The 14,702-nt window shown below is 51.5% G+C and overlaps 4 protein-coding genes across 4 annotated transcripts; all 4 read left to right on the top strand.

The window, feature by feature from the left end:
• Positions 1–3,246: 3,246 nt before the first annotated feature.
• On the top strand, positions 3,247–3,971 carry CKM354_000118700 (uncharacterized protein; the record flags this gene model as incomplete). Its single annotated transcript, XM_044796303.1, has 3 exons — positions 3,247–3,487; positions 3,541–3,718; positions 3,773–3,971. The coding sequence occupies 3 exons, from the start codon at positions 3,247–3,249 to the stop codon at positions 3,969–3,971; spliced, it is 618 nt and encodes a 205-aa protein (XP_044652238.1).
• An 843-nt stretch (positions 3,972–4,814) lies between these two features.
• On the top strand, positions 4,815–5,895 carry CKM354_000118600 (uncharacterized protein; the record flags this gene model as incomplete). The annotated part of the gene is made up of 4 exons (XM_044796302.1): positions 4,815–4,842; positions 4,988–5,642; positions 5,695–5,820; positions 5,871–5,895. The coding sequence occupies 4 exons, from the start codon at positions 4,815–4,817 to the stop codon at positions 5,893–5,895; spliced, it is 834 nt and encodes a 277-aa protein (XP_044652237.1).
• Positions 5,896–7,129: 1,234 nt separating this feature from the next.
• CKM354_000118500 (uncharacterized protein) lies at positions 7,130–8,539 on the top strand (the record flags this gene model as incomplete). The annotated part of the gene is made up of 1 exon (XM_044796301.1): positions 7,130–8,539. The coding sequence occupies one exon, from the start codon at positions 7,130–7,132 to the stop codon at positions 8,537–8,539; it is 1,410 nt and encodes a 469-aa protein (XP_044652236.1).
• A 1,873-nt stretch (positions 8,540–10,412) lies between these two features.
• On the top strand, positions 10,413–13,161 carry CKM354_000118400 (uncharacterized protein; the record flags this gene model as incomplete). Its single annotated transcript, XM_044796300.1, has 4 exons — positions 10,413–10,745; positions 10,801–11,310; positions 11,361–12,848; positions 12,904–13,161. 4 exons carry the CDS (start codon positions 10,413–10,415, stop codon positions 13,159–13,161), a joined length of 2,589 nt encoding a protein of 862 aa, XP_044652235.1.
• Between the last annotated feature and the right edge of the window lie 1,541 nt (positions 13,162–14,702).

The following is a 14,702-nucleotide window of genomic DNA, read 5'->3' as shown; positions in this document are numbered from 1 at the left end:
CGTTACCCGTCGTGGCGGAACGGACAGTCCGTATTGCGCAACGTGTGCTGTCATGTGAAAATCTTCACCAGCTTGGGCAAGAGCAGATCCCTGTAGATGTCTGTGCAGCAGCTTTTTGAGCTCAAAGTGAATATGCGGGGAGACTTGCAGCAAGCCACCAGATCCACTTCTCAGCTTCAGACTTCAAGAGTGCATATGTGAGCTCGATCTTAATCTGCGACTTGCGTGCAATCACACAGCGAGGGCGGTACGATGAACGCATCTCAGTTGTGCTAGTCCCACAACGCTGGACTTGGGTGTCAGAAACTAGCCACGAATAGGCAATACACTCTTTGAGAATCTTTGGGTCACGGTAAGATACACCCGCTTTAAGCGATGCTGTGTGGTGTCCAGCCCACGGCAGCCCCGTGAGATATATAGAGACAGTCGACATGGACACGACACACCGCGAGCAAGCGACGTTCTCGAACTTGCTCCGACCTGAGGTGTCAAGAACACGCCGTCGCCAGCTGGAGGCAGATGACTTGCAAGGCTGACCGCGCTGGCTGACGTTGAGCACCTGGCACTTCTCGCGAAGCACGTAGGAGCTATGGATTTCGTGATAGTGTTGGCCTACTTCCAGCGGAGAGATGCTCCGCATGCATCGCGCTATTCGGTGAGAACTTCGCTGCAGTGTCAAACGTTCAATCTCAGTGCGTGGGAGCTCGGCATCTGCGACCACCGACTGCAGTTGTACGCGTCATGCTCAACATTCACTGGTCGTTCTGCCACTTAGACTAGACAGTCTGTTGCGTTGTGTACCCAGCTTTGCGGATTAGACGCTGTGAACAAACGTGTGTTGGGAAGTTACCAGGTCGTTGCATTGAGAGTACACAGTCCGTATGTGGCATCATTGCCAGCCTGAGGCGAGTGGGGTGCTGCATCCGGAGCCTCCGTGTTCGTTTCGACCAAACTTCAGAGCTGCAGACTCAATGCAGTGACGATCATTCATCAGCATTGAGCGCGTTCCTTAGCACCCACTAATTCCGCAGGCTCCATGTTCAGTTCTGAGCTCGTAGCGAAGCTGCATGCTCGACTCGCCACGACCGACCGCCGGTACCATCAAAGTAGCATTGCAACATACAACCAATGATCTGATAGAAGCATCGCATCATCTCCAGGAAGTTCAAGGCCCCGATGATCTCTCGGTATCAGCGCGTTGTCCACAGAACTCCATGCTCACAGTATTTACCTCACCCGACAACATCACGCGCACTGCAGTCCATACAGCAGTGGCCCCGGTAATCCATTTCGAGAGTCTGTCAACTGAATTCGCTCGACCTCTGCATCACGATGCGCTGCATAGACTTTCCACCTGTACTTGCTCCGCTGGTACTTGTGCAGACCACGCAAGCAGTGTCTCAATGGTGATCACCGCATGCGGGAAGGTGTGTCAGTAAGTTATGCTGAGGCTGGAGCAATATGCAGCTCGAAAGCTAGGAACATTTGCAGACCTGAGCTCCACGCACGTCCTGCATCTCGGACCACAGCATGCAGCTTCAATTCAGGGTTTGGCAGTTCGTGCAACCTGCAAGGTGAGCAAAGCAGCGGGGTATTTGTGCTCGACGAGATCATGTCGAGCGCAAAAAATCTCCGCGGGACGTCTTTAGAGCTCTGTCACTTTCCAGAAGGTAGGTGTGCCTCGAAAACGTACGCTAACGGAGCATCCCATACCGAAGATATGGCTGGGGTCGAGCTTTCGTGAATATTTTGATGCTCATCACGGATGGACGCACAAGACCCTTCACCCCAGCAGTGTCTCCAGCTCGATGTCAAGTTCGGCACAGCATGCTGAAGGACCCCGGCAGGAGAGCACGCAGAAGCCAGAGTCTCTGTTACTGTAGGGCAGTGCCTACCATTGTTCGACGACCTTTGTGCAAATTCGCTGACAAAGTCGCCGTGGTGCCTTTTTCCCGAGAACCACGCAATACCACAAGAGTGAGATCGTCGAATATGTCAAGCAAATCTGCTTGCCCGCAAGGTGTCCATCTCGTCAACGTGTAGCCGGATGAAATGCCGGCTGTGATTAATCGCGTGGTTCAAGAGTTGGGCGAACCTTCTCTTTCCGTACAAACGGTTGGCCGCAATGGTCCCGCAGGTCATGATTCCTAGGAGCTGTAGCGGGTGGCTCAACGGATGTCAACGCATCCATTATTGCAGTCCTGTCTCTCAGCGCTTGAGAGAGGCGCTGGGCTGCAGAGCGGTCGGTGGAGAGGCATCGGCCAGTTGTAGCGCGTAAAGGTGATCGTCCTTTCCAGTCTCCATTGGCCAGCAATCGAGCTGTTTGCACATGGCAGCTGTTTCCGGCCATGTTCGGTCGTTTCAGCGCTTTGTGCGAGATCCAGATCGGCCATCGAGGTGATGAAGAAACGTGTACCGGTGGTGCTTTCGTGCATGGCGTTGGAGCATGTGGCAGGAACGGCTCGGGAGAACTGTTTCCCCGAAGCCCGCGCCGATTCCCAGACACGCTTGACACGCTCTCGCCTGTCTCTGCATCTTTTGCGCTCTTGCGCAACTGCACAAGCACATCGTCCAACGCCCAGGTTCATCACAAGGTGGACACCGCGAAGGTCCTCAATTGCGCGTCGTATGAAACGTCGATCGATTCTATGAGTTCTGGCCAACCAGCAGATTCCGAGGTTCTCTTCCCCACATGGCCTCCCAATAGCTCGCACCACGCTGCTGAAGAAGCACAGGTGCACGCAGAGCCTCACAACGCGTGAAAGCGCTCTTCCGGCCAGTCACAGCAGCTCCAAATCACCATGTCACACAAGCTCTGCCCTCCGAAACATCCGCTGGGATCACATCTCCACTCACGACATGCCATGGAGAGCATCGGCAAGCGCTTGTATGATGCATCCGCTGCCCGAAGCGATGCTCTGCCAGCGCGTCTGGCCTATTGGAGCCAGTTATTGATGCTGATATCCTGGCTCGAGACCAGGCCTAATGACATGCAGACAAACTCTGAGCCTAACATCTGGTATGCCTTCACCAAAGCGTGTTAATGCCTTCGCGAAAGGCTCGCTGTACCAGCGGGCAGCCCAGCAGCGAGCTCAACAGTAAGTGCGAGCGCAGGTATATGAGACTTGTCAGCTCAGGCCGTAGTCTCTTTCCTTCATTCACGTCCGGTCTACATTCGCGAGCAATCAGATCTGCCACACGACTCACCCTCCACCCACCGTCCACCAGATCCTGTTTCGAGGCAATATGCAGATTGTTGGAGCCCTTCTCGTCGCGGCAGGCGTCGCTGTCGCCTTGCCAGGTGGTGGTGATGGCGGCTACAGCCCAAAGAAGCAGGAGTGTGTCACCAGCAGCACTTGCAAGGCCGTCTACCACACCACTACGAAGACTGTGCCATACCAGGAGACCAAGACAATCACCAAGACTGAATACAAGCCACACGTCTACACCACCAAGGTGCCAAAGGTCTACACTGAGACTACTTATGGTACGTGGCGACCACTCGATACCGAGCAGTTCGGTCAAGCTAACGTCTTGCAGTGCCAAAGGAATACCAAATCACTAAGACCATCCCAATCACGAAGACCATCACCGTCCCAGACCACTCAACTACCGTGATTTGCAAGACTTCGACTGTCAAGTTTGACCGCACTTCGTGCATCACCACATCTTCGCTCAGTACATGCCCAGAGACCACCAAGGTGCCAAAGACCGATGTGTAAGTTTGACCTCCATTACTTGCACTCGACAGAATTACTGACTTCTGCCACAGTAAGTCTACCTACAAGGAGGACAAGGTCACCACCAGCACCCCATGTCCTTACACTACCACCGAGAAGAAGGAGACATGGTCGACATCCGTCTGCACATCGACCTCGACCAAGTGCGACACTACCAGCAAGTGCTCAGAGAAGCAAGGCTACCCAACTCAGCCACCAAAGTACGACTCGGAGCCAAAGCCAACTTACTAGATTTGGACATGCTGGTGACAAGGGATCTCTGGTATTCAACAGTATGTCGATGAGGACGGCCTATGGAGTCGAGGTGTGAACAGTCGGGCGTGGGAATTTGTGGCAATACATGTCAGCAAGTTTAGAAGATGTATACTTAATGTCTGTTGGATGTACGTGCCTCTCTTGATTGGTGGCACAGTACCGACAATCTCTAGGAAAAGAATTGATTTTGCGATAGCTGTTTGTGCCAATCATTCACTTCTCTCGTGTCACCTGAGCCGGCTAAAGTGCGGCTATTATGCACCGCAATACGTTCTTGCCACTTCGCTTCATAGTTTGAAAGTGGGAGATCTTTATTGATCTTCACCACAGAGAGTTGCATGGGTGCATATTCGAGCATGTTGTGGAACATGTGATTTTGGACGCGTGCCTCAAACACTGCGATGGCTTTTGCGAGTGCCGACTGCTGAATCGTCATCAGAACAGAGTTTCAGGCGGGCGGAACTGCCCCTCCCCCTCATCCTCTCTTCCACACACACGAACACAGCACATCCAAAGAGACTGGAGTCGCAAGCACCACAAGGCAAGGAAATGCCATATCTTCTCCGCAACATAACACATTGTGGACGCGACGATTCTGAGCTTGCTTCCAAATAATCTGCGGTCGTCCCTTCTCCTCAGTGGCCCAACTGCTCGTGCCTCCGCAACGGCATCACATCATAGAAGCTAGTGAGGTCTAGAGCTCGGTAGAAAGGCAAACACCATGAGCCGAATAAGAAGCAACATGAGTACTTCCTCTGGAGGAGTTTTCCAAGTTCTGATCGAAGGACAACTAGACACTTTGAGCAGATCATATACAAAATGGCGACGGTAATCCAGTACGACTATGGTAAGCAGTCAGTGCCATTCACAGTGAGGCATGAGCTGACTACGAACCGATTTCTCGCCCTATGGGCAGAAGACCAGACTCTTGCTGCATGCCGCTGGCGTAGACTTCGCAATTGTCGACACCCCGGCCGTGCTTCCACGTCCAGATCTTGAGAAGTTGGGCGTTACATATCGTCGAATTCCAATCATCGCCCTCGGCAAGGATGTCTATGTCGACTCTTCCAAGATCATCGATCTTATCCTCGCAAAGCTAGGCAAAGTCCAGCAAAACCCAGCAGACAAGGCCTACGAGAATTACGGAGTGAACCTCTTCGCTGAAGTCCTCTCGCTGATCCCTCTTGAGATTTTGTCTCCAGAATTCGTCAAAGATCGCGAGACGATCTTCCCTTCACTTGGACGTTCTGATATCAAGACTTTGAGACCGAGTGGCCTGGCTCAATTCAAAGCCCGCCTGGCTGAGATTGAGACGCAAATTTTGAGCGGCGCTGGACCTTTCATCAATGGAAGTCAGATTGGTCTGGCTGATATCCACGTCTTCTGGCCGATCGGTTGGGCTTTGGCCAACTTGGGTCTCAACAAAGAGCCTGGGTTGGACGCAAGCTCTTATCCTAAAATCTTCAAATTGCTGGACAGTCTTCCAAAGCCAGAGGAGATCAAGTCGAAGGCCAAGTCTTTGTCTGCTGAGGAGGCACACAAGATTATCACCACTGGCGATTATTCAGCTCAGGAGTCTTATGCAGTCGAGCATGATAATACATACGGTATTGTTGCAGGAACGACAGTCGCGGTCGAGAGTTTTGAGTAGGTGATTTCGCATGCAGCTGGGCGACACTAGCTAACATTTCACGCGCAGCTCCACTCCTGGTTCTCATCCACAATATGGCAAGCTGCTTGGAACGTCCGTCAATGAGGTCGTGATCGAGACTGATGGTGGTGTGCGCATTCACTTCCCACGCATTGGGTATCTTGTGCGAACTTTGTAAGTCGATTGTGAGATCGCTCGTCTTCGATATGCTAATGATTCTCCAGGGAGGATGCACCAGCCAAGCCATGAAGGCAAAGCCTTGTTTGATTCAGTCAATTCGGAAGTTGGAGGTCCATATTCTCCTCATCAACCACTCCAAGCTGGCATAATATCAGTTCCTCTTGACTCGCAGCCTGCAATAATGTTAGCTTCCGATCATCATGTCACTTCTCTGAAGACCGCGGTGTAAGCTGTCTGAGAACGGTGAGTGCACATACCACAAGCACGATGCGTCCATGAAACTTCCCTCACAAGTCTGTGCTATTCGCGGCTTCTCACGATGTCACGCCTCCCAAAAGTCAATCACGCAAGTATGCGCCAGAATGCATTCCAGTTAGCGCCAACGGCTTGCCAGAGGCGACTGGAAGGCCCCGAGAACTGCCAGAAGAGCTCGTCCCTCATTGGCAGGATAGTGGCAAAAGAATCGACAGCACGAAGAGCAGAAACGCGAGAACGACAGCAGCAGACCGTGCCTCGCTTGTGCCCTCCAGCTACACTCCCTTCTCGTGAGTCCCATCAGACACGTGAATGAAATGGGTTGACCTCGGAGTGCCTCCCGCAGGCAGGACGTATACACGGGCGATGAGGGTGGTCAAACAAGATAAGTTGCCCAACCTACATCAAATGCATGCGCTCAGCTATTGATAGGATCAAAAGCATGGCTGCAGTGAGGCTGGGTGGAGCCTCAAGACACCGCGCTTTGGGTCAGCCTGGACAATTGCCATGTAGCCTTGCGGATGAGATGCACTAGGACTGCATTGCTGAATGAATTTCAACCAGCCTTCTGCAGCGTAGGTTGTCGGAACGGCAAGTCCAACAGTGAGCCCGGGCATGTGCGAAGAGCGCTATTGTTGTGCATCGCTTAGAAGCAGCAGTGCGTGTGCAGGTAACGCTATTGGGGTCCTTGGAAGTAGCGTGGTGGCGAGCAGGCCGCATGTATGCGAGTGCCTAAATGAGGTTTCGAGAACTGCTGAATCCGGCATCCTGGCTCTGCATATTGGCCCGAAAGAGTGCAGTAGCGCTACGAAAACGGGCTTGGGAACAAATTCGCTCCGACGAGTATCCACTTCGCGATCATGCACAGAACCCGGGGTTCGAAGAGGTAAGCGAGATCTGGGCCGTTCGAGATACCGACAGGGTGTGATCTACAGCCACGAGGTTGAGAGTGAATGAGCCGCAGACCGCAGAAGTAGAACACACAAAGCTGTATATGCAACATCCTTCTCGAGCTCCACTCGATTCAGCAGTGGAAATTTGAGTGATCATGGCTCACCATACTGCATCTTCACCAGCATCCAGCTATGCTGGCCCTCGAGCATCGCCATACAACAGTGGAATTAACACACCGCTGGAGCGACCGAACCCATTCGATACTCCTGCTCCATCCAGTCGACAAAGCTGGACAAGCGACGCGAGATGTCAGAACACAAGCAGCGCATACCTGCGATCATCGGAAATGGACGCGAAAGCATTGAGCACCAACTACTTTCGAAGTCGTCGAATTCGAAAAAGCGAAATGGTCAGCCCGAATGCTCTGGGGCGGATTAAAAAGAAGACCATCTTTGAACGCCAGTCCTGGATTATTCCTTGCTTCGGCATTTTCATCGGCCTGTGCATCAGCAGTGTAATGGTATATCTGAGCTTCAAAGATCAAAAGAGAGGCGGCAACTTCTGTCCCATCTTCAACGAAGACTTCTCTTCAGGTCGCCTGACGCCTGATATCTGGACCATCGAACAACAGGTTGCAGGCCATAATGGAGAGTTCGACCAGATGTCAGACGATGCGGATGTGCTGTTTGTCAAGGACGGCATTCTTCACATCAAGCCAAAATTGCAAGACGAAAGTCTTGTCAACACGAACAATGCCACCATCGACCTTGGTGACCGCTGTACTGGCGACGGCTTCTTCAATTGCTTCGCCCATACCAACACGACCAATGGCACCATCGTACCGCCCGTGAAATCTGCTCGCATCAATACCAAGAAAGGCGCCTCTCTTCGCTATGGCAGAGTAGAAGTTGTCGCGAAGATGCCAAAGGGAGACTGGATGTGGCCAGCGATCTGGATGCTGCCTACCGAAGACAAGTACGGACCATGGCCTGCCTCGGGGGAAATCGACATTGTAGAGACTCGCGGAAACAACCACTCGTACAAGGCAGGACCAGGAGGAGGCAACAATTTGGCAACCAGTGCCCTGCATTGGGGTCCGGAGACGAACACGGACGGCTACCTGAAGACAGTCGATCAGCTGGGCGCGCTGCACTCGTACTATGGCGACCAGTTCCACACCTTTGGGCTGGAATGGACCGAGAATTACATCTTCACCTATGTGGATTCGGTGCTGATGCAGGTCCTCTACGTGAAATTCAATCGTCGGTTCTGGGATCGTGGAAATTTCCCGCCTGCGACTGCCAATGGAACGACATTGATGGACCCATGGTCGCACACTGGACGGACTAGCACGCCCTTTGACGAGAAGTTCTATTTGATTCTGAATGTTGCTGTAGGTGGCACGAATGGGTATTTCAAAGATGGCGAAAGCGGCAAGCCCTGGGCGGACGCTTCTCCGGTTGCGAAGAAGGAGTTCTGGGAAGCCCGGAATCAGTGGCTTCCAACGTGGGAGGAGAGCGGCGAGATGCAGGTGAAGTCGGTCAAGATGTGGGAGAAATGTTGATGATGGTGAAAATGAAGTTGTGATGAGTAGGATCCGTGATCGGAGGGACAGGAAGCGACCCCTGGAGAAACAAGATGACGTCGAGAAACACACCTTCCCATTCGCCCATTTTCAAACTCTATGATCCTTGGCTTGAGCATCCAATTCACTTCTTCTGTTTCCCTTTTCTCCTTCATTTTGCTTACACTGCATTTTTACCTCGGGCTCAGTCAGTAATTGCAATGATACCACAAGTGCGTTGAGGATTTCAAGTACGATGCACCATCCCTGTCTGCATTTTAGCCGACCCGGCTGTGCCTCCGACTCCTCTACTACTGTGGGCTCACGGCGCGAAATTCCATGCCCAAGGCAAGCTACCGACAAGATCGACTGGCACGTTCTCCAGATTGAGGTAATAACCTTGTCTGCTTGAACATGCATTCTGCATATATGGCCCACTGCAGTGACTGGGACGCGATAGCCCGGGGCAGATAACTATTCTAGTTCTTCATCAGCAAGAAACAAAGCGTTCTACGAGAACGGAGATCTTTCGTCGGAAGCAAAACGACCACATCCCCTGACACCTCCGTCAAGACGCACGAGAACACCATGGTGCCTGGCCCGTCGGAGTGCCGGCATATACGCAAGCGCCTTCCAGATGTCCTGCATATGCGTCGGCCCACAGCCGTGTTGTCATCTTGGCAGCGTGTCCAGTTCCTTGGCAATATGGACGAAAATCATCTGCAGGAATACGAGGCCAGAGTGTTAAGCGATCATCAACTGCGAGGCCCAGGACCAGTTGGTAGGCTGTCAATCATGGAGATCTTCATACTCCACGCAGCTTGAACTTCTAGCGCCGCCGATACAAGTAAAGCAGCCCTCACACCTGAAGAAAATTGGCACCAAGCGAACAAGGCTAGATAACAATGGGCGGCACGATTGCGCTGTACTCTACAAGGATGCAAGCGGTCTTGCTCGCACAGCTCGCATGCGAATCCTTAGTCTCGCCAATGCATGATGTCGAATATTCCATGTGAGTGATGGGCTCGGACTGAACAAGTTGCAGGTCGATAGCGTGTGGCTAGGGCCCTCGCAAGGTCGTCTGAAATCACAGAAGCAGTCTCACCTACGGCGTGCATGCCGGATCGAGCCATTCATTGCATGGCCCATCACAGAGACTCGGGCTCGGAGTCGTTCAAACTTGCAATTGACCAATTGGCAATCACTCATGCCCAATTTGTCACCTCTGTAGTGGCGAGTTGGCCCACAGGCTACAATGGGCGCACGAAAACATGCCCAGCAACTCGGTATCGCTACGAGAAAAGCTCTATCGATGTTCTATTTTGACCTCGCTCTAACCTCACTTGTGCAACCCCAGGCCGAAGCTACGCTCTAGCGATGCCTTCCGTGCAGACAATCACATTCGGCCACGTGCTGACCTGACATCGCCACGCGATACGGTATGGCAAATCATGGCACCTCGCTTGAAGAATTGGTTGAGTATGGCACTTGAGGCGTTGATAGACATCCCAACCATTCGGGCAGCTCAAGGAAGAGGTCGAGGCACCGAGTCCTCGAGCTGGGCCCAGGCCGCGGACAATGGGACACTCCGTGCGCGCAGGCTCAATCGAGCAGCTGAGTTCTCCCGAAACCTGACACGCGGGATCTGGAGACTCAATCTGGCCACTTCTCGAGCATGTAGAGGCTCAGAAGGGTTAGGACGAAAGCTCAATCGGTCCTACGAGGCGGAAGGCTGCGAAAGCGTGTGTTCGAGGAAAAAGTTATCTTCCTGAGTGCACCAGCACCATTGAGTAAAAGTCAGCTTGCACCAACCTTGGTTCCTCCCATTGTTTTGTCTCTTGTCTCTGGTCGAACAACTCTTGGCACCAGTACCATGGGCGTCTGGTCGTATTTCAAACCTGGGAAAAAGGTCGCCGGCGGCGATGTCAGTCCTGCTGACGCTGTCAACTCAACACCTACCAGCACCGCAGCATTAGACAATGCAGAGTCAGTGAGCGGAAAGGATTCGTTATACTCTAACGATGTCCAACGGGATATCATACTCAGCTACCTTTTTCAGAGACAATGTACCAGCATGTGGATACAAGACGTGGCCGGCACCAACGAGGGTGTCATGCTGAAGAACGCCCGCAATGATTTTCTCACAATGCCTTTGACGTTGAAGGGCTCGCTATTACAACAGGCAGTATCTGCTCTGAATACAAAGGTAAGACTAATGTCTGGTATGTGGTGCCATGCAGGCATAGCTGATGGTTCCACAGGCTGCAATGACTGTCAAAAGCCGTCTCGTTTTTACACTGGTCCAGCGTCTCAGCGATGACGAGACTGGTATCCCTGTTCGGGACAACCAGAGAATTCAGGTGGTCAACGATTTCATCGAGCTTTCAAGAGCGCGCAAACATCAATATGCAGCATTTGTGCGCAGCGAAGGCCTTCTTGTAGTCTGGGATGACGATCCATCGAACCTCATACACCGCGTCGAATCAATCGAATCAGATCTTCTAAGAGTGGTCTGGGGGCTCAGTCGCAACATTGAGGAAGAGAAGACAGCTTTGATCTCGGTGACTGCTTCGGATGAAGAGTTACAAGCTGGGGAAGAGTCAAGACCGACAAGGCTCTATTGGTCGATAATGAGTGGATGCACACTTTGCTTGTTGACTGTGCTCTTCGGCAGAAGGCTGCAGAACACTTTCATTCAAGTGGCTACTCTGGGCAACTATTCATCGCTCGCATTCCTCGCCTTGACACCCATCATAGTTCTGTTCAGTTTGGTGGGTACACGATCCAGACATGATAATGCTGTGGCTGATCGTAATAACAGTTCTTCGCCTTCGTCATTGTTGGCTTCTTCTTCCGATTGGTAGGGCCAGTCAAGCAACTTCACGAGAACTCGGAGACTTTCTCCGCGATCAAGTCACCTCGATTGACTAGCAAGAATCTTCCGCACGTCACGATCCAGTGCCCGACATATAAGGAAGGTCTCGAGGCAGTCCTGAAGCCGACAGTCAGTTCCTTGATGAAGGCCATCTCTACCTACGAGCTGCAAGGTGGCTCAGCCAACATTTTTGTAAATGATGATGGGCTCCAATTGCTGGACGAGGAACAACGCCATATTCGTACTCAGTTCTATGAAGACAACAACATTGGATTCGTGGCAAGACCAGCACATGACCCTACCGGCACAGGCTTCGTCCGCCGTGGCAAGTTCAAGAAAGCGTCCAACATGAATTACGCGATGGACTTCTCGAATCGCATCGAAGACAAGCTACAGAATGTGGATCGTGACGAAAAGTGGACAACCCTAGACGAGGCTGCTGCCTATGAACAAGCGCTCCAAGAAGTGCTCAACGAACAACCGGAAGACCAGCCCAAAGGCTGGGCATCGGGAAACATTCGCATAGGCGACTATATCCTCATAATTGATAGCGATACGCGAATTCCGGAAGATTGCCTTCTCGATGCGGTTTCCGAGATGGAGATTTCTCCCGACGTGGCAATCATCCAGTTCTCTTCTGGAGTAATGCAAGTCTCCCACGACTTCTTCGAAAATGCGATGAAATTCTTCACGGACTTGATCTACACGAGTATCAAATTTGGTGTCGCTGCTGGCGATATTGCGCCATTTGTCGGTCACAATGCTCTTCTGCGATGGTCAGCGCTACAACATGTCGCATTCGAGGACAAAGAATCTACGCTCCCCGAGCTCTACTGGTCTGAAAGCACCGTATCCGAGGACTTTGACATGGCACTTCGCCTGCAGATTGAAGGGTATCACCTCCGATACGCATCCTACTTTGGAGACGGATTCCAAGAGGGCGTCTCTTTGACAGTGTACGACGAACTTACACGCTGGGAGAAGTACGCCTACGGATGTGACGAACTCATGTTTCATCCTCTCAAATACTGGCTTTTTCGAGGACCGCTCACGCCACTGTTCAGGAAATTCCTCGCATCGGAAATGCCTCTATCTTCCAAGATCAACGTTATTGCCTACTTGGGAACATACTATGCTCTGGGCGCTGCGTGGGTGTTCACATTGGCCAACTACTTTGTTCTCGGACTCTACAACGGCCACTACGATACGTGGTATGTCGACAGTTGGCAGATCTTCATCAGTATACTGTTCGTCTTCGCTATCGCTGCCAACTTCGGTCTTGCCGTCTCACGTTATCGTTCCGGAGAGAGGGAATTCCTGCCGGCCCTGTTCGAGAGCTTCCAATGGTGTCTGATGTTCCTGGTCTTCTTCGGCGGGATTAGCTTCCACATAAGCCAGGCACTCCTCTGCCATCTTGTTGGAATCGATATGCAGGTATGTGAAACCACATCCGCTTTCTCGTGGTGTATGAGCTGATTTCTTCAAACAGTGGGGCGCAACGGCGAAAGAAGTGACACGCACAAACTTCTTCATCGAAGCACCCATAGTGCTTCGGAAGTTCAAGTACAGCATGATCTTCTGCTGGTTCATGATCGTTGCTATGATCATTATGGCTCTTGGGCCTTTCATTCCCTGGTCATGGAACATCACGGAGTTCACAGCCATCTTCCCGTTGGCCCTGATGCTGGTGTGCCACATACTCATGCCGATCGTATTGAATCCTGGTTTGCTGGCGTTCACATGGTAGTGCAACAATAACCTAAAACAGATATAGAAACGATGGGCAAGACACGCACATTCAAACGAACTCATGATCCTACACAACTCTAAATTCTCAAGTACATTTTCGTCTTTTACTTCCCCGCTCGACCGAGTCTATCTCCGTTCGGCTTCACAAAGTATTCGAGGCCTTGGAGTGCACGCTTCATGCAACACAATGTCCAACCTTGACTTTTTGCTTACTCTTGACTGCATAAACTGTTGGTGCTGGTCCTGGTCCCTCGAAGGAATCTTGTCACCCTTAGGAGTCGGCTTGCCGGATAGATGCTATCAGAGGCCGGAATATGGTCCATAGCTGTCAATTCGATGGCTCTGTTCGTAGCAACAGCTATCAGGGCTGCAGCCAGCATTTGAACAAATCCTAGACCTAGTGTCTGCGAACTCAATACAGACCGCTCTACCCAGCAATGCGCTAACGGCTGTTGGTGTCTCACGGCCGATGATTGAAGAACTGCCTGGTTCATAGTCTAGGTAAGCGCATAGTAATCACTCTCCAGCATTGCGGTCGCTATACATAGTCAATACAGCCGGACTGGGAAAGTGCTTACCATCCGAGAAGCTTCGTTCGACGTGCGCAACGGCATGGTGTATCATGTGTATACGAAGTTGACTAATCATTAGAGTTATTAGACATGACACTCGTCAGGACTTGATCCTAGAATTCCTCGGGTGCCCCATTGTTGCAATCTGACATTGCTTGAATCATGTTCTATGCGGGCGGACTGCTGCGATCTATCCTTGGAGGGTGGTTGCCAGCAATACACAACATGGATCGTGTCCTGCTAGGTTTGTACTGCACTTGGGTCGACAGTACTCGTGTTTGGAACATATGCAAGTCTCATAATAGAACATTCGTGTTCGAATGTCTTGAGTAAATGCTACTTTTGGATACCTGGTGGCCGGATTTCTTTTCCTATTTATTGAGGCCAGTCCTCCCACTTGAAGCTCACTATCAAGCGACCATCAATCTAAGCAAGTCGTACCAGCAAGCGAAATTTACCACCTACAACCTCGATACACCACAAAATGGTTTCCTTCAAGGTTGTTGTTATCACGCTTTTTGCTGCCGCAGTATCTGCACAACAATTTTTGCCAAGTACTTTTTGTAACGGAGGCAATGGGGTAAGTGAAGCACTTCTGCAAGCTAAGGCCAAGGCACTTGACATTCCATAGAGATTCTGGCTGATATTGAGTGTACTAGTGTGGCAAACACCAAAAATGCTGCATGTCTCAAGGACAGTTCCAGCCATTCTGTGTGAAGTCTGCAGACCTCAAAAAATATCCCGGTTGTTAAATACCCTTTGGTCACAGACAGCAAAATGGCCGAGATCCAGGAGGCAGCGGCCATGGAGGCGACGATCATGGATCAGGGAACATTCCTCAAGCTTAGTGGATGATCTCTTGGGTTCATGCATAAAATTCGAAAAGGGGGGCTGTCCACTCTTTGAAGTGATGTCTTGACTGAGCGAGAAGATGGGGAACTTGGAACACTCCTTAGATTGGTAGTTG

Source organism: Cercospora kikuchii (genome assembly GCF_019650295.1).
Source record: "Cercospora kikuchii DNA, contig_00001, whole genome shotgun sequence".
Classification (NCBI taxonomy): Eukaryota; Fungi; Ascomycota; class Dothideomycetes; order Mycosphaerellales; family Mycosphaerellaceae; genus Cercospora; species Cercospora kikuchii.
Note: the sequence above shows the minus strand (reverse complement) of the source record. Positions and strands in the feature narration are given on the sequence as shown.